Source organism: Acanthaster planci, linkage group LG15 (assembly GCF_054643075.1).
Source record: "Acanthaster planci isolate LZ-2023a linkage group LG15, COTS_SCS, whole genome shotgun sequence".
NCBI lineage: Eukaryota > Metazoa > Echinodermata > Asteroidea > Valvatida > Acanthasteridae > Acanthaster > Acanthaster planci.
The window spans coordinates 10,611,688-10,635,913 of record NC_141791.1 but is presented as its reverse complement, the minus strand read 5'-3'; the positions used below and the strand labels follow the sequence as shown (position 1 = coordinate 10,635,913).

General features: G+C 42.4%; 1 protein-coding gene and 1 long non-coding RNA gene across 5 annotated transcripts in view; one reads left to right on the top strand and one right to left on the bottom strand.

The window, feature by feature from the left end:
• LOC110983341 (uncharacterized) overlaps positions 1-17,181 on the top strand; it is a 35,536-nt gene extending 18,355 nt beyond the window's left edge. The window contains exons 2-3 of one of the 3 annotated variants that reach the window (XR_002598709.2): positions 9,550-10,011; positions 16,584-17,181. Coding sequence is in view for 1 of the 3 variants with exons in the window: in XM_087146769.1 (XP_087002895.1) it covers positions 9,550-9,674 (125 nt within the window). In the remaining 2 variants the exon portion in view is untranslated. Of the gene's footprint in view, positions 1-9,549; positions 12,610-16,577 lie in introns of those variants that run through there. The other 2 variants (XR_015427857.1, XM_087146769.1) reach the window with 2 other exon arrangements.
• LOC147796692 (uncharacterized) overlaps positions 1-24,226 on the bottom strand; it is a 109,898-nt gene that overhangs the window by 67,132 nt on the left and 18,540 nt on the right. The window contains exon 3 of one of the 2 annotated variants that reach the window (XR_015427858.1): positions 8,165-9,137. The exons of the other annotated variant lie outside the window; for it this stretch is intronic. This is a non-coding gene — a long non-coding RNA (uncharacterized LOC147796692). Of the gene's footprint in view, positions 1-8,164; positions 9,138-24,226 lie in introns of those variants that run through there. 2 annotated transcript variants of the gene reach the window in all.

The following is a 24,226-nucleotide window of genomic DNA, read 5'->3' as shown; positions in this document are numbered from 1 at the left end:
AAATTACCAATATGCCAGTCGCGTTAGTAATAGTCCATTGTCAGGTTATGTCAAATCAGTCTCATATCGTAGGGATACAATGCAAAGATAAAGTTATCTGGAACAAAGACCAGCTGCGTGTTGAACATATCGAATGATAGCCGCTTGTTATTTTGTGGTCGCCGTACTTTACAGCAATGTACCACAACCTCGAAAGCACAGCCTACCGTTGTACGCGTGGTTGTTTGGTGTGATCGGAAATCGCGCACGACGCACATAACCGTTTGGGGTAACGGTACAGCTTCAATCCTTGTAAGAAAAAAGTACAGAGCTTTCATAACGTGAATGTGGATTTGAGGTGTCTTTAACACATAAAAGTTAACTAGAAATTTTAAATACATATAAAAAAGGTATTTGGTTAATTTTGAAGAGGAAGCTTGACAAATTTGTGTCCTTTTTTCGGGGGTAAGCATAAAAAAGGCAGTCACCTTTGGCAGGCAACCTTAGGTAAACCCTGGCGTTCCTTGAACTTCGCAGCACAGTAGTCCCAACGCTGGTCGTTTAATCATCTCACTTCTTTGCCTTCCGCGCTCGCCCTCTCTCTCATCATTATGAGTAAATATGATCTTTACAACCTTGGCGGGTGAAAAACTTTGCCAGACCGGTCTCGGCAGAGTCAATCATTTTCGTAGCCGGCGTCTCCCGGGGTCGAACACTCCTCGATCGGAAGAGAAGACGGGGTAAAAGAGAGAGCAGGGATTAGACTCCGCGCTCCGGCCAGCGGCCCAGTGGACCCGCCGTCCCGGCCCATGGGGCGGACAAATATGATTATTTTTTTCTCCTTGTAAATTTGCCCACGGAAATCACAATGCATTATGTTCCTGTGTTGCTGGGATTAGACACACCGTCCACGGTCCCTGCGCAACAGCAAACGTGACGTAAAACTGGCAGAGTTGGGGGGGGGCAGAATTATTGCCATGTTTTACGACCTCTGGAAAACAGGTGGTTATAACGCTGCGCGTTATCCGTCAGACAGACTATGAGACGACTGACAACAACCAGCTAATGCCTTCAACTGAAGTTGGTATTATCCTACGACTGGCATATAACAGTTTAGCAGACTCCAATTGAAGCTAAAGTTCCGGCTTATTTGGCATTGGCTGTATGCATTCCGAGTGTATCGTAAATTTGGGCGAGCCCAAAGGAAATGCAGCACAAGGAAACCGGATTGGACATTTCAAACAAAGGCATTTTTCCCCAAAGAAAGCAATCAACGGCGGGCCACTTGTGCCTTTATTCGCCATAGGTATTACACAAAGAGGATCGGGAAAGAGAATATAATCACAACTATTTTCAAAATGAAAAGAGATATGAACAATCTGTTGAAGATATTTCAGCATGGAGTTCATTTCATGACCATCGGTGGCATCTGTCTGATATCGCCTCCTTGTTAGTGTAAGACGGGACGAAAAGTTAATTATCAGTGGACTTTACAGGGCCCCTGATTTTCACCTGAGCAATGGCTCAGATTTTTTTTGGAAAGATATGTTTGTGTTCCTATTTTTAACCCACACCCGGTGCCATTAAGTATACAGTGTATGTACGAGTTCAGTTATGGGTCAAATGTTATATTGCCGGAGGTTCTTTAAATACGTCTTTGCCTTCAACCCAAACTCGCACAAAAAGGTCAAGTCAATAACGGGGTATTTACGATCACAGTAAAATCCTTCTTCCCGGTATGTCTAAAGAACTGGCTTTGATGGGTTTACAATGAAAGAGTTTGAAGCAAACAAGCCGACTACGATGGCACAAAACATTGAACAGAATGACACTTCCGAATGGAGGTCTATGGACGATTTCAAAAATGTTCTCACGACTTGAAAGCTATGGAAAGGGAAGCGTCGATTCTAAATTGTATAGCAGCCATAGCTGTAAGGATAAGAACAGAGTTCCAATGCTGGTAAATATCGTGGCGGCCTCTTAGGGTTGGGTTATAGTCTTCAAGGCTCATCAGTTTGCCATACTTGCTTTTATTTGTAATTTTCGCCCGTGTGTTTATTTGTTCGTCTACTATCATTGCTTTTACAATTTTTCTTTATCTCGAGAATATAAATTTTAATTCAGCAAAGTGCAGCACTAATCTCACTCCATTTTGCTTCAATTTTAATCCCCCACGCCCTAGTGCCAGTGACCACGTCTGCTTCAACTGGTCAATATTTCTCAATCTCACGATTAATTTATCAAAATCAACCAGGCACCCATAAGTAACATTCCCCCCCCCCCATAACCCGGAACGACAGTAACGCGGGATGATTTTGATGGACCGCACACACATCGATACCACGGCCGTGTACAGAGGTGCTCTCAACCCGTGCAGGTGATACTGACAGGCAGCGATTTATCATTCTGCACGCGGTGAACCTTGGCACTCCGTCGGGTTTGTTTGTAGTCCAATACACACTAAACAACAGCAGCCGGTCCTCGCGGATTTGTCAGCGCAGACCCTACATTATACACGCACTCATATTCATAAATCGGTCTGGTATTGATGTACTTGAGATAACTCTAAGTATCAATTCTTTTTTTGGCCTCCCTTCGGCACTTTTTTTGGGCCCGTTCAAGAGGCCTGTTTGGAGTATGACTGACGTCTGCGACGATAAGAAACGCCACGCACAAAATCAGGGTGTAAAAAAATGTCCAGTGTCCCCCATGTTGACAATGTTGTCGTCTCGTAAAATCGAAGTTCAGACACCTGTACTTGCAAAATGTGAACGGTGGTATGATTTTGGCAATTGCAGCAGACGGTAGTTTGCAAACAATGCGTAAGACGGTTATTTTGAAAAGGAAACAATACTAACAAAACAGATTCTTACCTTTATCGCTCGGTCGCCTCCTCCCAGCGTAATGAAAGCTTGGATTAATAGAGGGCGCTATTGAGCAAAATGGTGGAACGAGCCAAAACGGCGTTTTGGACAATGTCAACAATTTTAAGTGCCAAAATGATTAATGGAGTGTTTATGTTAAAAGTTGTGTTGAGAAGATGGATTGGTCAGACAAGTCGGTGCATAAGTCTGTTTTTTATCTTCAAAGCTCCAGTATTCAATGATAAGTTATCTGACAGTACATTAATGAGATTTTTTAAATTGAATACAAAAACGAATGTAAATAGACTTTCAACGGAAAAGAGTTCCTTGAACAAACAGTAGCGGCTTTTTTGTTTTGTTTCCCTTTTTGCGTGAGATTAACATATCTTTTTTTTTTCAATTCAATTTTCTTCGCGTTGCTTTCCATCCAAACTTAGGTGTAAAATGTTAATTTAGATAAATTCGTGATTGAAGAAGCAATTGTGTTTATACAAAGTAACAACATTGGACGTAACAAATAAAGTGTTCATTCCACTCACTGCAAAAGCTCGTCATGTTGACACGATAAACCTTGTTTTGCCCGCGTGTCTCTGATGACAAGAATGCACTTATCTAAGAGACAAGTTTTCAGTGCTTTCAAAGAGTTTTTAAAATAAAAGGTTGCTCCGATAGGATTCCAGCTAATTCAAACTTATTACCACTCGGGCACCGATTTAGTCGAGATCCTGTTGGATCGTAGGTTCAACTCTTAAAGGAATGCCGACACTGTGACAAGACAAGAGCTCGGGTTTTGTCCGCGTGACCAGCACCCGACACATCTATCTGCACAACAAATAAAACTGGTCGTATTCCTCTGACAAGAGCAATTGTCGTCACTGTGACCAGAACCCGCAGAATCGAATGTTTTTAGTGTTTCCGCGGTTAGCTTCATAATTATAATTGGTTATGTGAGCAGTGGTCGAGTCAACCTTTCATACTACTCATGCTGTTGGATCTGCCGAAACCAGTCCCCTACAATCTGCCAATATTCCTGGTATTAATTATCGCAAGAGGCAAAAAGCAGTTTTCCAGCTTTTCTCTAGCGAAAGAAAAAAAAACGGCTCGGTAAATTATAATTAAATCTCCCTGCCACCACACGATGCCGGCCCAACTACTTGTCTGACGGGGTGTACGCTGGGATACAGCTTAGCTTGTGGGACAAGATCTTATTTGGAATGATCACAACAAAACTGGCTGGGTGATAGAATCAGAAGTATTGATGATACCACACATTGATTTACTGATAAAAAAGAGTCGGTCATATTTTCGATTTTAAATTTGTACACACAAATATCAATCTAATTTTAGAAAGTTCAAATCGACGGTTACAGAAAAGTTAATGCGCTACACAATGTAACCCATTAAACAGTACAATATTTCCATACGACCAGAAACATTCTAATGGATTTTTAAGATCGGATTACAAACTTTTCAGATACAACGGCAATTTGGCTTTAATACAAAATGAATTTCCTGAAAGAGGAGTACATTTAATTAGGTCAGATTACAAATTTCATTTGATGGAACGTAGAAATAAAATGAATTGGAAAAGATTCCATGCTTAAAGTTATATAAAATTAGCATTTTAAAAATGGCGTCATATTTGAGACAGAAAAAATATGTAGTGTTTATTAGCAAAATATTTATCCTACCAGAGGGAAACAGTGTCGAGAAACTGGCCGTGCTGTTTCAATTTAACAGTTGAGTTGTCCTTGAAAAATATTTCATTACTAATTATGGACTTCGTCGACGGATGCAACGTCCTACGCTTGATTTTGTGCCCAAGCATCGTAGCTGTGGACGGTATATAGTGCGTAAGCCCTGCTGTTATTGTTGCCTGCGGGAGTCCTCCCCAAGGCGGGTTGATTACACGGCTTAGCCGGGCTCATCGAAGCGTTTCACGGTAGCCGCTAGCTGATGCGGCCCGCTGTGCGCGACCGGTTGCCGGACTTAACACTTGCGATCTCACGCACACGGTGGGCCTCTCGGAGCCCGAAAGGCGGAGAGAGAGAAAAAAATTCAGACAGGGCAGGAGGAACGAGTATCCATGTTTTCTAAGCACAAAAAAACTGCCTTGGCTTAGCTTCCCCTTGCCGATTCTTATCTGTCCAAAATACGATCCTGGGAGCAGAGGAAGATGGTTGATGTGATCGGGCTTGTGGGGATTGACGCACGTGCGACCTGCGTCGCCCCTACGGCCTGTGGCTGGCTCATACTCGACACCGACATGCAGTCAACTTCTACTTCAAATATTAGACTCGAAAATGTCTTACTCATGCAGCCAAATTACTCATAATAAATGCAGAAAGTAATGTGAGGAAATATTACCGGTATAGTCAACCTTGCGCTCTCAAGGAGGCGAAATAACGCGTGACATTACCAACGAGGAGCCAGACCAGCACTGCATATCTCCAGCGTACCAAAATGTTAGATATAATTTTCTAAGCTAATAACGAAACTCAGACCTCTTTTAAAAGCTGTCTCTGAACGTCTTCCTACGGCTTGCGATTAGTTTTATTTGGAGACTGGGCCTCGTTCGAGGGTGTCTGCTTCATCTGTGACCTTAACTGTAAACTGCTCTGGTTTAGTAAATCCGTGGCTGTAACCATGTAGTTAATTGAATTAGTGGTAAGGTTAAAGATGCAGTGCTGTTGCTACTGAAATTGTTTTCAGGTTTGACGTACTTAGACGAAGCATGCACTTTTTGCTCTCGGGATGATATATGTAATTCAATATTTGACTCTTGAAACCTGCCGAGTAAAAAACATCCAAAATTTTGTTCTCGTTTAGGTAGATGTACAAAACTGAATACATGTATACATGATACATTAGTGTGTTCAGTTCTAACTACGTTTCATATTAACCAATCAGAATTTGTTATGGCAGATTTAATATTTGCACTGCGAATTCGCAAAAGCTGAACACATTTCACCTCTAGCGAAACTTTGATTCAAATCTTTCGTGACGTCGAATGTGCTTCGCTTTCACATTTGCCTTTAAGGCCAGTTTATCAGGGGAGCGTGAAATTGAAGCAAATTTGACATCACAACACATTTGCAGCAAAATATGATCGAAATGTGTTCAAGTCTTGCAAATTTCCAGCGCGATTAATTCATCTGACGTCACAACATTGCGTTTGCCTTCGCTTTCGCGGCAAATATGAACCAGCCTTCGGGGAAGTACCCACATTTGTAGGACCGGTTTGGGTTGTCTTACATCTTGACGACTCTTCAAACTTTCACCTAATTGTGACATCCTCTTTTGGCAAGTTTGCACCAAAAATATAGAAAGAAACTTTATACAGCTTTTACAAGACACCTGCAGCTCTACGTATGCAAGCGCATAATGCGTACACGCGATGTCTTCTGTACGCTCAGATTTATGAGGTACATTGCGTTCAGGGAATTGGGAAGTGTCCGACAACGGTCTATCTTTCGTAAGCAGAAGGCTCTTTCCGGTACCTGCAGAACTCCAGGCGAGGATTTATCGATACAGGTTGACCCAAATGTTGACAAAATTTGCAGCTTTGGGCAAAACTCGACCTTTACAGAAGCAACTGTCAGGTATTGTCCAAACGCGCGGGGGACAGGGCAGAATTAATAGGCGAAGCAAAGTAACGAGCACAGTGATATAATCGGACGACAAGGCGCGAATGGCGTGGTATTTGGGCGGGAAAATTTACAGGCCTTTGTTCTCGGCACTCCCCAAGCGATGGTCTCGACAAACGAGATTGTGCGATCTCTGCCGAGATGGCAGGGTGGGTGAATGGGCACTCCACGGGGACGGGGGCGGACAATCCATTCAATAGTCCATTAGATCAATGACAGTCACAAAGTTCATGGGATTGAAAGGTTTTTTGATGCACTCGCTGGGAAACTCTGTAGATTGAGGGGAGAGATTCCAAACGGGGTTTTGTAGATGAGTCACTAGGGAAGTATTAAAGGTTTAATGAATTCATTTGGGTCAAATGAAATTGAGCATTGAATACACATGGTCCCTTTGACGTGCCGCCCGAATTTTTCTAAAACTTTCGAGATCATGATGGTCAACAGATAGTGTATTCAGTTGTATTTGTTGTTGAGAGCAACAGACTTGCTCCACAGAGAAATAAATGATGGATATTAACTCATAGTATTTCATATAACTTAGAAAAGAGTAGAACAAATACCAAACATGGCATTGGTATTCTAGGTCTAGCAGGTGTGATACTAGAATAGCAAACATCGATTGCTTTGATGGTCGTGTTTAAGCAGTAAAAGGTAAACAGAAAGAATTACCCAAGTTGAGCGAACTTTAGGTTATTTCAGTCAGAGAATCATAACTGCAAGATGCTGTTATGTTGAGAAAGAACACTCTCCTAGTATACTGTGTAAATCATCGTAAGGAAGTGTCACAACACGAGAGTTAGCAGCCCAAGGCAGAAACAGTCTGGTCAACATAGGTCAAACGAATGACCTTAGTAAATTCAAATACATTACATTTCTTAAAATAATTCGAAGTGAATATCTTAATGGGTTCCTGTTGAATGCAATTGTACTTTCGAGTTACTCTAGAGATGACAACTCCTCGTGGCGAGCAACATCAACGCACAAAGCCTCTTAACGGACCTCACCATGAACGTCACCGCGTGTAAGCCGGTCCTAAGTCGTCTGCCTTGCAACCGCGCATGCTCTACGCTCAAGCCCTGCAGGGGCCTTGAAGCCAGGAGAGATGAAGGCGCGATAAGCAGGCCGAGATGACATCTGGCCGGTTCAAGGACTGGCCGTGAAATGTCCCCCCTTTAAGGAGTCCCTGTGCACGGATACTGGTGGAGACGGATCTCCCGCCCTTGACTCTGTCTCTGTTGTGTCCCCCAAAAATTCTCATGTGAATTTTTTTTCCTCATCCTGCTTTCATAGGGGACCGTGATGGCTGCGTATGTCTGTTTTTGTTTAACAGATCCCATATCCGAGATATTGATCAGATACACTCATATACCTCATATGAGTGGGATAGCGTTACTGCTCTGCCATCAATACATGAAGACAAGAAGATGCATCGATTCTTCTTACTACGCAGAGCCCACCACAGGGAGCTATCAGCTCCCTATATGCGAAGGCCAGCAACATCAGCTATTCTATTTTAGGGTTTTAAACATTCTTACGAAGAGCTGACTTGGGCTGGCCTAACTAAAAGGAGAGGAAACTCTTCGGCATGAACATTGACACGCCAAGCATGAAATCCCCAGACATGAAAAGTAAACGCAAAAACAAATGATTTTTTAAACTTTGATTTCCTGTTTACTGAAACAGTGGGTAGCTGGATACTCGGCAGGTGGATGCAACACAACATAGCCTATCACGTGCAAAGTAACGTGCTGCATATCAAATGCACCAAAATGCGCAGCGTTCTCTAACAGGAATGATCGGGAATTAAAGAACAACTCAAAGAAATGGGCCTTATATGTGATTAAGTTTAATCTCTGGAAATTAAAGATTCTGTATTTTGATGGAAAGTTTTGTCGTCTTAGAATTCTTCGCAGAAAAAGAGCTTTTTTAAAATCCTTCTTTCTGCTGATTTTCCATTAATTTTGCGACAGCACTCCATTCTAATTTATTATTCAGTCATACAAACCACGTTAAAATCCTTAAAAAAGAATTTGATAGCAAAAGAAAATATGTGACTCGAGAAACACATCTCTCTTGTACATGTATTGGCAATACAGCTAGCTCCAGTGAAACCGTGCTATCAGAGTAACCCGAAGCAAAGATTTCAAAACTTTTTTCCCCGCTAAATATGCTAAAAGACTTCGGGTTTTCCACTTTCAAACTGATGACGGTATTGTCTTACCCTTTACGTATTGATTAATGACACTGCGATGGATTAATTTATCTCGTTGCCGATTGACCAATTAAAGTGTATCGAGTTCCACTCCCCAGTTTTAATATCACCTTTGTTGGACGGGAGCCGGTATATGAAACGGAGCGACGTAATGATGTTCCAATTACGTATATTGCCATCAAGTTACACAAGTCCGCCCAAGTCCTTGTTATAAAGAGTGGTGTATCGGTTGCAACCGCCCGGTTGCAATGGTACCCTGGTGGCTGAGCGGGGGCCGACCGGGGATTGGTCGCTTTCGGTGACCTCCCAGCAGCGGTGTCACCCTCGTTCGCGTTGATTGAAACTGGATACGCTTCCCGTCTAATCGGTCGATGGATGATCCGAGTTAATAATGGGTTTTCCTCCTCGTTAACATCAGAAGTTCTTGATGGTAGTCTGAGTTGGGGGGAGGTGGAGTAACAGGAAAGGAAAGGAAACAGAGTCTAATTGGAAAAGTATAACTGAGAAATTAGTCAGGTTGCGTGCTTGTACACGTTTTTATACATTTTTGACTTGCTCTGTTGACCCTTTTTACTGAGTAATTGGCTTTCCCGTGTACAGTGGTTTTAAAAGAAGGATTATGCTTAAAGAAATTGTCAAGCACAACACATTTTATCTTGGTGATATGGTAACGTTACGGAATATTTCTCAAAATGTTTGTACTCTTGGGCAGCGTCAAACATCTTGTAACGTCGCCAAGTCGAGCGACAAACATATTTTTACAATCTCTAAATCATCATTAATCATATGTGCCAGACACCACATGCACAATAATTGCTCCTTTCAACTTATCTTCTCTGCCCTACAGAGACTCTGGCAACCACATCCATGGTAGTCGTGGGTCCGGTTACCAGGCTAACTGCTTCGGCTCAATGCTGGGCTTCGTATTACCGACGCTGCGGGCTAGACCTGGCCGGGGACCGCTCTCGCTGAATGAGTTTTGGTTGCTTGCTGGAAGCGCACAGAGAGCGCGGTCAACACGGTATTAATTGGTGTATGTGTACTGCTCCTGTGGTGCCCGGGCAGGCCAGGCATGGTGAAGCGGCGAGCACGTCTTGTCTTGGAGGATGCCTCAACAATTCAGGGAGAACTTTGACAGTGCCAAGTACTCAGCTGAACCCCGTGCTGAGCATAATTGCCACGTCTTGAGATCATCGCTTGTGCAAGCGCACATGAACACACACGCCTGGTCATCTCTCTTCAAACTCATCACGACACTACGCCAGTGGTATCACATTGTCTTGTGTTATCGAGCTATAATTAATTTTGTGTAAGTATGCTGAAACCTTGACATTTACTGCGGGATTTTGAAGGAAACAAGTGACATATAATGCCCAAGCCCATGTGAAATTATAGAAGACCCAGTTTAAATGACCAGCAATCAAGAAGAAACTGGGTAAACAGACATGCCCAGAAGAAAACACTAAACATTATACCAAGCACAAAATGACACATAAGTGACATAAACTAATTACTCCTTTGAACAATTTCTTCACACGATATCCACGAAACAATAAATTCTAGATTCAACATGTTTTACTTCTGACAGAGAAGTGCAGAGAATTAGGAAAAGCGTCCGTTACGATGCCAAGTTACTCAAGACAATGTCTGATAATTATGGAACTTGGTAGGCATGTTAAATAAATTTTGTGACGGCGTGATTACGTCAACGTCACGTCTTGCCATTGCGTCATGCTATGGATATTATAATTTTCTATGCTCTTCCCGTGATTTTGCGCAGTGTTTAATTAACTGTGCAATAAATTGCTGCTTCTTTAACGTGGAACACCTTTCTATCGTTTTTAAAAAGGGATTTTCTTTTGTTCATAAAGGTGTACTTTGTAGACGTCAGGTGTAATAATGCCACTGTTTGAGGATCAATCACAGGAAACCTGTTAAACAGAAATCAATTGTTTTCACTTACAAGGTTTTCACAGAATCTTAAAAGGAGACTGGTCTAATTCTGACGTTTATATGCCCAAGTTAAAAGATGGTTGATTAAAATGTAATGGAATTTTATGAGGGCGGTATATTTCAATCTTTCTATTCTCTTTGTAGAATAAAAAGTAGAATTTAGTGGGTCGTTTTTCTGCTGCCAAGCTGAGAGAAAGATGCAGTGTTTACGTAGATTACAACATGCGCGTCAACGTGTCACTCATATGTCGGCCACAAAAACAATTCCCACTCATATATTATTGTCATAACACCACTTGTGTAATTTATATGCTGTATCACCACCCCGAGTCAACAAATAGTGTTGATATAACACCAATGCAACACTTGAGTGCTCAGGAAACTCTTCTTGGAAGCGTTGAAGGAATGGCACGGTGGGTGATATTATTGTTACCGGGACGAATATTTTGAAACCGCAGTTGGGAATTGGAGACAAACAGGGAAAAATCTTGGGGTGAATTTGGGGCAATCTTTGGGACAGCTGATTCACAGAGGTCTGTTCAGAGATGTGGGGAGTTGTCTTGTGATATTCAGCGCGGCAGGATTGGAGGATATCATTGCAAGCGTGCACGCCAGGTATAACAGAGTTTGTCATGAACACAAATAACATTGAACAGAGAAGTATCTCGGTCATGATCACGCATAAGCAGTTTTGTAGGGAGTTCATCGCAAGTCCATGCAAATCCATCACATTCAGTCGTAAGCCAAGTCTCAAGCCAGTTAAATGAACAGTGATAAAAGCATTCCTTTGTCAGTGTTCACACTGCTACATGTGACTGATCTTGTGAAAGGACTTGTATAGGACTTATTATGGAGCCAACTACAATGCAAAGAAGCACGAAGTTGCCAAACTTCCAAAATTAATGTTGAGCACTGCGAGACAAAGGAACCCAATCATTAGATTGACGTTTTCTGCTCGCGTAAATTGACAGGCGGAAAAACTGGGCCAACGATAAGACGTAGATATAGCCAATGAAAAAATCGGATCGTCCTCTCTAATGCTAGCGTATTGATATCTTGGGTTCCCCACACTGTGACATACTTGATCGACATGTGATCGAAGGGGAAGTGTTCACCATCTCGTCTACAGCGAACCGAACATCGCCTGGCATCACCGCAGCGGGAGCTTGGCGCAGAAAGCCGGCAATCCCATTGGGCGGTAATGCTACACCGAAATGCTCAGCCAATGGACGAGCAGACACCTGCCCCCGTAATGCGATGCCCACTCTTCTAGTTCCCCCCTTGTCCAATAACAGACACAGGACTCTATCAAAAGCAGAAACAAAACTGGACACCGATTCTGGGCAGGACTTTATTTTTGCGTGAGTCGATTTCAAATGATGTTGAGCTTAACTTAAAATTGGATGATTCTACTAATATTTAATCTACATCACTGTCTCGATTCACCGATCACTTCATTCCCGGTATGATGCAAAGAAGAGATGAAACTTGTGTTATTACCGCCAACCTCATCAATTTTTCCCTTTTCAAATATTCGAATTTTCTTCCACGAGGTTTCAATACAATGAATGATTCATCACTAATGTGAAATATTCAACTATTTGCTCAGTGCTGTTGGCCAGATGCAACTGCAATTATACATGTGGCTTTAGACCCAAAAATAATGTAATTGTGACACACTGAATTGATAACTTTGTTTTAATTGTAATATGTATACAAGTATGCCTGAGCTTTGCTGGTGAAAAAGTAAATTCAAATTTACCGAGTCAAGGTCATTTTGCCGTCCTTTCAAATCAGAAACACTCTACATGACCCAATAGCATTAGATACAAATGATAAAGTTTACCTAATTTAGATTCTAGCTAATACTAATAAATTCGCTTTTGTTCATCATATGTAAAACGCATGGGTCAATAAAAATTGTCAAGTTTGCCCCAGTGCGGCTCCAACTTAACGAACTGTATTTTTTTCGATCGATGCAATGATCAAGTTCTCACTTCCAAAATAATACTTCCCTTCACGGGGTCAGATAAAACTGACTGAAGTCTGTGGCGACTGCGTCCCTGTTTTTGATCAGTACTTCACCCACTCACAAAAGGGATTGATCAGGTCGTGCTTCTGCAAACTTTTAATAACCACATTCCCGCACAAGATATTACACTATCTCTCTCCATATTTGCAGCCAGTGTGTTATAGCAAGGAGGGGGATTTCGCCATGTCTCCGTGTCTCATCTGTGTTTAAGGGGAAAAGCTTGCCACAATAGTTCCTCCGTATTACCCTGCCCCAGCCGCGAAAACAGCTGACACGTGAGGAGATGAAATTGACAAATTTCCCGTGAAGGCCTTCCATCCCCTCACCCCTGATATCTCAAACATCTCCCGCGTCTCGGGCTTTTGTTCTGCTCGGCTTGGCCCAGGCTTGGGTTGGTGCCTTGAAAACATGGGGCTAATGCAAATGGCAGTGTGTGGGGGGGGGACCCGTGTCTTATCCATGTGCGCCAGTCGCGTCATTTTCGCATGCAGCCTACGGTTTACAATGACAAGTGTTTTTTCAAGATGCCAGATCTGGGAGACATGCTTCTATGACCAAAGCAAGTAAGCTTGCCCCTAGCAATCACAGAAGACGATAAATACGCGTAAGTGCTGCAAGACAGACAGACTTAGGTCTGATCCAACAATACAAAGAGCAAGTAATTAGCGCATTGCTCGTTGTCGCCTGCTGTCATTGACTCACGGGGGAGACAAAAATTGTACACTGAAAATCTTATTAAAAAGAAATTCGGCAACGTGATTCAACTTGTCACGCTAGTGCAAAGTTAGCTCTGTGTTTAGTTGAGTCAAATCAGTGACACGTTTAGAGAAACAATTGTTTAAAAGTATAGACATATGATATTTAGAATAACTTTGGACAAAACGTTGAGCACAACGTTTCCATTGTAGACTACAAGTGAATTTATCACTATTTTTTTATTTGCCGAAAACAGCACTAAGTATTTTCCAAATGATCAGATGTTTTTTAATGCTTGCCGCTCAAACGACCAACTTTTTTTATATACAAGATGCGAACATATGTAGCAAGGTATGAGACGGAGAGAAACCCCCCCCCCCTGCTTTGTGTTGGTCATTGTTTCACAGGAATCTGGGGAATTCCTTTCAGACATCTTGGGGGATGTGTTAAGTAACAATAATTTGGAATGTGTATAGGGATTAGACATGTTGGGGGGGTACCCCTCGGTCTCATTTCTTGCTGGGTATAGATGCGAATTCTGACTGTAGATCGTGTCACTGAGGGGAAAACAGAAAAACGAGCTGGGGAACCCTCGTCCTGTGTTTGTAGTGGATGCATGCCAAACCATGGCTACATGCATTGTTAGGCATGCACAACGGATCTTGGCATGAACAGATAAAAGCCCTCTTTAGCTTGTTACAGTTGAGGTCTCAAGACAAATGACACTGCATTCGATTTGTATGCTTCCATATTTATTTGAACAGATAAAATCAGAGAAAACATGTTTTCCTTAGAGGTGCTCTTTAAAGGAACGTGAGTCCACAAGAATGGTTCTCGCATTTTAATCTATATATGTAAATTCCATGGAAAAGTGACATCACAAGAGTATACAGGGCAGCTACGTTTAGAAGCGTGAAGCCTACAAATATTAGCGCATTTAGATTGCCTTAAATCAACGTGGGGAAATTCTTCCTCAATTTGATCAAGCTGCCCTCGTATTAACAACCAAAGTAGGTAATTTTGTGCTTACTACCTATTAATGACATCCCAGCATTTTCCCATATTTGTGTAAAATGGGTATTATCACAGGTTGAACACATAGCATTTGGTCCCTTGTTCATGAATTCATCCAAAGGACAGCGTTGAACGTCAGGTTAAAAAAAAAAGTAAGCGGGTCTCAAACTTTACCAAAGTCCGATGCCAAATTCTACCCAACACCCCAGTGTAAACTGGGCACCATCAGCGATGGGTGAAGTACTTTTGTCCCCCTCCCCGCTGCATATACGCGTGGTCCCTACCTAATCCGATCAATTTCATGAGTACACAAAGACTAATTTCTTCTGCTTTGCAATCATGAAGCCTTTACTGATTAGTATACCACGGGTTGCCTGCATGGATGCGCCCATCCATCCCTCGGATACATTATCTGAAGTTATCAGCTCAATCAAGATGTACATTTCATATCGCGACTTAGCGCCGCTGTCGACACAGCTTTCAACAAAATAATCCTGTACGGCCGAGCCCTTATGACGATGCTTACCAGAGGAGAAAAAAAATATTAATAATCTTCCCTCTAGAAATGATGCAGATGGTGGTGACAAGAAGGGAGGGGGAGTAAGGGTGGGGAATACAAGACAAACAAACACACAGCTCAGTGGAGAAGAACAGATTTTAGTAAACCATAGGGCTGGCTGTAAACTTTAAGGCCAATGCCCTTTTGTACTGTCTACCAAAGTTCCGGTAAAAAAAAAATTCACAAAGTTTTCCTAAAAGATTTGAATATGCTCTTGAAGATGCTATCTGTTCATGGTTTTCCATATTGGTGATGGAAGGGGGCGCTTACCCCCAAAAAATGAAAGGAAAAATGTAATAGAGAAGATACGTAAAAAATGAAAGGGGATGGGAATCACCAATTTGCATAAAAAAGCATCAAAATTGACCTCCCCCTTTGCACTGTTTATGGTTTATAACGCCCATGACTCTAGTGGCAGGGGCCGTCTGGGTCAAATTTCACAGGGCACCTAAGCCGGAAATTCTTGGTAAGCATAGTTATTGGCCAGGGACAAATCAACTGATCTAGTCCCAAGAAATCCTATGCCATAGTGATAGGGACAGTGACCCTTTTCCCCTATACACACAATTACTTTCTTTGCTTGGACATTTTCTGAGCTGCGTAGATCCACAAAATTGATCCTTTCGATAGTTGAACCTGACTCGAGTGGTTCCTTTGCCGAAACAGATTATAGACAGGATCGGATCGAGTACTTCGCAGGTCCAATGTTAAGTGACCCCACTCAGCTTATGCATAATCACCATTTACATATTGGCCTTGAATTTCATGTAATAAGCTATGTACTATCTAGATCTGAGCTTATTAAATTCAAAAATTCAAAGAAAGATATTTTAAAAATTAAATGTGAGCAAGGTTATTGGTTCGGAGTTTTATGGTACACCATGGTATTTTTACAGGACCTCAATTTTTTTTGTAAGCTCGCAAATTTTTCCTATAGAGTCCCTTGGCACAGTGCCTACCGCCTATTAGTTACTCTGGATCTGAACGACAGCACATGTAGATACTCAACGCGAATTTTCAAGTCATGATTGCAAATGAAGCCGTCTGGAATATATTTGAAGGAATTGCACAGAACACGCAACGTCTGAGACGGCCGTGTTTAAAACGGTTCAATCAAACGACAAAGAAAGGCAAACATACAAAAGAAAAATCCGAGAAAAAAATCGGAGAGACTGATAAAAACGAGTCCTGAGAAGTATTCAAATTGTGTCCACAAAGAAGTTTTGATGATTTCTTAAAAGCGATACTTTGAAGCTCAAATATTTGAAAACACCTGCACCAAAACTGTGTACAATTACAAAACTAAAAACAGTGGAAATGTGATTGGTTCACACAGCAAAGATTGCAAAAGGAAATATGTATTGAAAGGTTAAATTCGGTGAGGAGAAGGTCTTGCAATATATTGCGTTCAATTTCGGTGAGAGACAATCGACTTGACAGATAGAAAAAAAGATGGACTGGCAACCAACGCGACTCTGCCAACAGCAAGACAGATGGCCCAATCGGCTAGAACACAGAGAGGCGTCTGAAAAAGCAAGAGAAATCTTAGTCAAGTAAAGTGGCTTTCATAAACGGGATGAAAACCCTCATCTCTCGCTAGGAATTTCCTTTTGTTTTTGAGTTGCAGGGAGCCGGGAGTTCGTCGAGTACTGTCGGCCAGCGCACGCAGTGTCACGCGAGTTGGCAGCTCCGGACCCTAGCTAGGGGGCAGTGCGGAAGCTAGACGTTCCCCGAACCGTGGAGGACTAACTCACGTCAATCCTCATTGATTTGGCCCCAAGGGGGTTAGAAAGAGGCTCACGATAAACCATCATGGAGCTGCGATGCCCACAACAGAGTTCACGGGGCAGAGCGAGCTATGACCCGGACTGGATGAATGGAGGGTGACAATCTACTCAGAGAGAATAACACGTCGTCATGACCGCGCAAATAAGATGACAAAGTTGTCTTATGTGGACCGTTCGACCGAACAGGCTGTCACCGCACAATACGTACACACAAGTCAACTACTGTGCGAACCGAATATCAAGCTATTCTACATGTAGATCAAAGTCATACCAATGCAAGATGAAGACATAAAGAAATGGCAACAAGCACCTTCTGAAACGCAACATACTTGGTGAAACTGATAATTTAGCTGCAGCGGCATTGTCTGGTTCCCAGACGACTACTTATACAATAACGTCATGGTCCTGACTCGTATTAGTAAGTTCAACCACAGTAAACATGATTGAATGAGCTGCGATGTAGATCAAAACATGTGCTTACGTATCACACCGAAATTATTATTTAGCTCCATTCTTTCTCATAATCCGATCTTCAATGCTTTGAAATAAATCGAAAATTTCTCATTGCACTTTCAAAATCAACCCTGATAGGTTTCTCTGTCTTTCTCTCAGTAAAGTTGAGTAGGTCGTATGTTTTGGAGCACATCAATGAAACAAAATTAACGAAGCAACTGCAAATTATTTACTACTTGATGAATGCGCCAGAAAAACCCTGAAAATGTACGCCGAGGTAGAGTACAACGATTGTTCAATATGGCGTATGCTGTTACAGGCAGTGAAACTAGTTGAATTTGCACTTGTAGAGGAAAGAAATATGATCAAGTTCAGTGTGGAAACATAAAAACTGTTTGTGTTGTTAATTTATGTAACTTTGTGTTAGGGTACTTCACACTTACGCCCGTGGATGTTTGAAAGCTGCGTTCATACACTGAAATCCTTCAGTAAACTCATCTATTTACAGACGGTCGGGATATAAAAATTATTGAAACGAAAAAGGTCGATGCGGGAGTTTTTTGTCTTTTACGTTGAAACAAACTGACATGCAGGTGCGTAGTGGGTTATCAATCGAATGATCTTATAGTTGTTGCCTAACCAGTAATTTTGTCGGCAGATGAAATGTAACAACCTGCCATGTTATAGCCCAGACCTCTCATTTCATGGCTTTCTAATAAGATTTTGACATTGGCAGATTTTGGCAGATTTATAACAAAAGTTCTGGCCATAGCCAAAGCCGTAATGCAAACTCCTACATACGTGTAATGCTTCAATCAATAAATACTTAGTTACAGCTATCTGATAGCAGACACATTGCTGCTTCATTGAACACATGACCTTGCTTACTGCGTTCCTACACGATGGACTACCCCATCTACCTATAGTCCCTCTCGTCTCGATCGCTCCCGACTAATCTACTCCACGGGGCGATCGCGATTGATTCTCCCCCCTGCCTGCCTAAACCTCCCGCTCTAATCCTGTCCCCCCTGCGCCAGATAATTATCTCAGCAAGGGCCAACAGGCCTGTACTGATCTCAGAGCCCTGCTCTCCTCGGCTGAGCAATGGGGCTCGCCTATCCCGTGACACTTTTGCTGCTGGGAGAGGCGCGAGGGGGACATCGCCCAGAGACTGTTTGGATTCAATCAGCAGGAGATGGGATTTTAGACCGGCCAAGCCGAGCATTTGCACAGCCGTCGTAATGTTTGTCTTTAATTAAGGTGTTTTGGGAAGGATAAGGTGCTGATGCGGTTCACGACTGTGGTGATGGTAGCGGCCATGGTTGAGCAGACGTGGTGAGTATTGTGGTAGCTGTTGGTGTTGGTGGTGATAAAAATAACGATGGTGACCATAAAGGCATTTATCACGACGATCATCACTTCGAGCACTAACATGACAATAGTAACACAGACGACCTTGGCCGATCCTACAGTCACCATCTTATAAAATAAATTCACAATGTGGTTTCCAACGTCAAACCAAAACCCCAGCTAATCTCCTCAACCCTATTGAAAATGTAAGCATAATTATACCTTTGTACTAGTAACATTTAGAGAGATGAAATATGTTCCAAACAAATTTATTCCGCGTCTTGTAAATAAGCATCTTCTATTTACCAGACGCACGCCTGGCCGATGACCGAACACATACCTAGCGACAGTCATACCCGCCTCCTCTCTTCCCCACATTTCCACCCATGACCACGCACAGAGGTAATGGCCCGTACCATCATTATGCACCCACGCGAAGCGGAGAAAGTCCCCATTTGAAGTCTCACAATGTGGGGACTGGGGTCATTTTGAGTTGGCCGTTGCAGCTGAGACTGAGCTGTGGGCCGTGGAGTTTTGATGAGTGGGCCTGATGAGTGGGGAAAACGCTGGCTAGCAACTCCACAACAGCGAATTATGAGGAAAACTAAGCCGCTTCACCTTTAAAAGCATCAAGAAGGGAAATGCACAAGAGTTTGAATGTGGGGCTTCGAACTTTTGGTCATCATTTTTAAGTGGGACATCAAATAAAGGTTGCCGTCATAGGATCCAATGATGCAGCGTCGGGGAGCAACCAAAGACAACAGAGGGCGCTATGACACTCAACAGTAACACCGAGAAAATTCAAGATTCTGTGGCATTTTATCATTTGGACATGAGAGCGTAGCTTTATTGATGTCGAACAAATTTTCGTTTCAAGAGGGAACCTTTGCTACATGAAAAGGCCAACGATACTGACAACATGGTCTCTGCGAAAGACGTTAATTTGTGAAGTCCATGTACCAATCCTAACACTGCATTTGCAGCAAAATGTAACTTGACAAATAAACAGAAAAACAACCAAGCAAGCAAACAAGGAATTACAGACATTCCGCTGCCCTGTGAAAAAATATGATTCAAGAAAAAGGACGAAGACGACGAACAGAAAGCGTACAAATGTCTTAATGGGATTTTCACCAACTGCATAATGAAAATCTATATTTATTATTATTATTTTTTTCTTTTAAGGGTTGCCATGTTTCGTACGCAGCCAATTACGCGCGCATCATATCCCCGTCATTTACGGCACCGCCATCACGCATCATTGTAGAGACACGTCACCTCGGAGGCTGTCAACCGCAAGAGTTACCCCAGGGTCAGAGGTCAACGATCGCTGATGGAACGGCCCTTCCAAAAAATTTTAGAAAAAAAGCGGGAAAAACTCCCACCACGGCTTGCCCGGGGGGAGCTCCCAGGCACGGTAAACGGGGACGTTTACGAGTGATGTCACTGCCAATTAGGCTTCCAACAAACCTGTAAGCAACACTAAACGCTTCCTGTCGCCGGCCTGGTCCCCCCTAGGGACTGGACGAGGCACCGGGGGGACTAGGGGGTAATTTTTCTCAAATTGGGTTGCTCGGGGAGCTAGTGCTCGGCCAGCAGAAATACGGCGCAGCTAGGGTTTCATCGGTTTTATTGGAAAATACGAAATGCGATCTATGAATGCTGTGGTAGTGTGACAGCGCTTAACTATACTTTGTTCCCGTCTCTCGCTCCGTCTCTCTGAGCTACCGTTCGGCAGGAGTTGAGGTATATAGAGCTGCCAAAATGCACAAATGAGGGATTGAGGACTCCTTGTGAACAGGGGAAATAGGCTTAAGTTCCGGGAACGGATACTTATGAAGGCTTCGAGAGCATTTAAAACCAGAATAATACCTCAGAAGGAGATAGACATTGATTCCAGTGTGCGTTGGGACAATTTAGATTATGGATGTAGGTTTTACATTTTTTGCTGCGTTGAGATCTCACAAGTGAAATTACAGACATGCTTTGAAAATGTATACATAAGTCGATCATGATACAAAACGGTCTAAATTGGGTCACTTTTCTGTGGGTTAAAACAAAAGAACAAATTATACAGGAGATCTCCCGTGCAATGCTGGTCAATATAAAAAAAACGATTAATGTTACGCCATGAGCAATTGACAGTACTACACTACTTCTTACGCTGGTCGGGTAAAGAATGGAAAAAGTAGTTTCATCACTTTCTTTAACAGTGCGGTCTCGAAAATATGATGAGTTGATTAACCTAAATTCTGCCCCTCTCTTACAAATCACAGCTCTGTTCAGAAGACAGACATCGCTATAATGAGGAAAAAAGACATCAAAATATAAATATATTCAAATTCATGTACACCTGTTGCTTAGCAACCCATTTTAGGTGATATAACCCTTTCCTCATACGGAAAAAAAGTTTTTTTTTCGAGGGCTCGTGATTTAATCCCTGGCCATTTCTCAAAAGAAAAAGTATGGGATTTTACCGAGAAGTGGATCTATTCTTGAGAACAATTCAAATTCTGTCACTGTAATATTGTAACTGTGATCGACTTGTTGAAAAAAAGAAGCAGCTCTGATAACACTATTGATAATATATTTTCTGGACCAGGCCGCCATGATGCTGGTGTGGAAAGCTCTCCTAGCTTTCTTAGAGCAATCCGGTCGGCAAAAGCTATTGCCTCCCCCAAAACAATTCCACTCGAGTTAGATCGACAAAAAAACACCGATCAGGACCAAACTACGGGGCAAGAGGAAAAAAAGCCTGGCTGCCGCTGATAGAGCCGGCCTACCCTCAGCGGACATCTCCCGCCTTAATTCCGTTAACACTGTTTTCATACCCACGGCTAATTCTCGGCCGTCTCTCTTTTTTAGCCCAGGTAGCGAAAAATCATTAATTCCGGTAAATTAGAGTCATGATTGCTCGAATAAATACGATATTTCCGCGCCACTGCGTGAGTTTTTTGCTGCCGGCAATATGTCTCCAGTAGGCCCTCATCTCTCTTTTTTTTTAAATGATTGCTCATAAAATGGTAAAATGGGAAGAAATAGAAATGAGGCAAGAAATGGATCAGAGTACGACAAAAGTAGGCAAGGACGGTCTGAAAAACATGGCATCATACGGACCTGCAAATAACAAGCAACCCTCTCCAACAGTGAGTACAAGAACGAAAAGGGGATCTAGGAAATTTAGAAACAGACCCGACGCCTATGCACTAAATAAACAAGCCGAGAAAGATCACAAAAGCAGCGCGCAAAAAGATGTAGACCCTTGTACATTTGCACCTAATGCCTTCCAATGGTTACAGCTCCATCTCTGATAAATCTTGGGATGAATGTTAGCCAGTGGGTCATACTGGAAAATACATCCAATTGTGAAAAAAAAAATCCTGGACGCGACGTCGATCGGAGGGGGACATAGCCTTGTCCCCGCCCCTTTGCAGATATTAAGGTCGCATGTGATGTCACCTCAGGGCCTCTTGGGTATGCTGGCTTTGATCGTCCCCCCCCTATAATAAGATGAAACAGAGTAGCGATTGTTCGTCGGCTGCTAAATAACCAAATTAAAAAAAAATACGTTTTACCTTCCGAAGGAGCTATTGAGCAAACAAGCAGAGTGACGGGGCACGACTGATTGTCAGTTTCACATTAATTGCATAATATTTTGAACAGTTAGGTATGGCTCTTAACTGTCAAAGTTAGCTAACCATGGCAAGTTCTCAAAGGCAATGGCCATATTTGATGAATTACAGTCATAAGAAAAATAGTAGGTATCGTCCTACGCAGAACAGGCTGTCAAACAGAAAGGCCCGCATGTCTTCTTCTCCAGTGCGACTGTGTTTTTTAGCGATGTGTCATCATGCTATTTGGCCGAGTCACCAGGCAATAAAAAAAAAGGGAGAGAGGGAACCGGTTGTCGTTGCAGCAGGGGACGCAGCCACTAAAAATCCCATCAGTACAGCATCGAGTACATAGCCGGGGGAGGACCCGCTGGTATTGTATGAATATGACTATTGGGGACAGGCGTGAGGGGCAATAACACGCACCGACCGCGCTGACCAATTTTCCACGCTGCAGAAAAAACCTCGCTGTTCCCCAGCTTGTGTTTCCACGCGCCCGGGCCTCCAAAATCAACAGAATAACACTGACAAAAAGAAGGGTTTTTTTCAAGTTGTTTCTTGGGGATGTGTGTGGCCTTCTCAAACAAGTCAACTTTAATACGGGGCATCTGTGATTAACGGCAAGGATGGACTCGGGCGATGTGGCATCGCTTCGCTCTCTGTGACCTGGCTGCGACAGGAGACAAAATGATTCCGTTTCACGCTGCGATATTCTTATCAACAGGTAAAGTGCTATCTGAAGTGCATGGAATTTTTCTTAATAAAAATGCTCCAGGGAATGCATACTGAGGCAGACAAATGAACTGGATGAAGTTTTTTTTTTTCATGCGGAATATTCTGTTATCATTTTGAATGGTAGGAATACGCCTTTGGCTTCATCATTCTTGATATTAATCAAACAAGACTTTTTAATTGCGAATAATACAGTGCACCCAAACTCAGAAAGCACTCCATAAAATGCCAGAATAATATCCTGAGCAGAAATAAATTGGAATAAATCTCAATACCAAGAGCAACATTACATTGTAATCCAAGTCAAATCGATGTCTAGCCTCCGAAATGATATTTTATTTTGTTTTGATCACAATGAAGCATCTTATAGTCCAGTGCATGTCAGAATTATTTCTTAGCTCGTCTGCAACGATTTACAAAGATTGCTGAATTCTTGAAAATATTCTTATTGGATGTTCTATTCATAATTCTTAAGGTATACAACTTTTCACACTAAGTTTAAAATTATAAAATCTTCTTTAATTAAAAATATACAAAGACGATGTATCTTGAAGACAAAGATAGTCCTTGCTCTGACAAATTGTTTCAGATGGACTTGGAATATTTGAAACAAATTCCGTAGGGTCCGTGCAGGTTGTCAACGTATATTAAAAAATGAAAGCAGGAAAGGCTTTTTAATCATCTTGATATCAGCAAACATAAAAATATACCTGCCTTTAGTCCTTATGCACACATGATTCGTATCGACACTCTGAAATCACACATCAGTCAGTGACACAGAGATATACATTTAAGTTCACCTGCTCTCTTGAGGACACACAGATGTGGAATAACAACCACGGACATATAAACAAAACTCGAGGAAAAACTCAGTTCCATCTCCCCCACAGTTCCTTCATCTGGCCTCTTGACTTGGCCCAGTTATATCAATCGAAGAAAAGTAAACATAGAGGCAAGAAAACGGGGAAAACAGCAGCAGGGATATAGCGAGCGGTGACGTAGCCATGGCCCAGAGTCACTGACCCGCTGAGTTGACGCTATATTCGGTGTTTGGGGAGGAGATAAGACGGGGGCTGCAGGTAGGCCAGCAAAAAATACTACGTCTTCCTGGACGTGAGCAGAATGCTCGTCTCGGTCACACGCAATGAGATTATTTCCGAGAGATATATCTGTGTAATTTCTGTCTTGAGCAAGTAAGCAAAATTGAGAACAGCACGCCCAAAAGAAGAAGAAATCTCAATCAATAAACGCATTACCCAACAGATATTTGCTTGACTAAACAGATTTGGAAATTTCCATGTATTTTCTACTTGAAGGATTGTTTACTCCTTTGACAT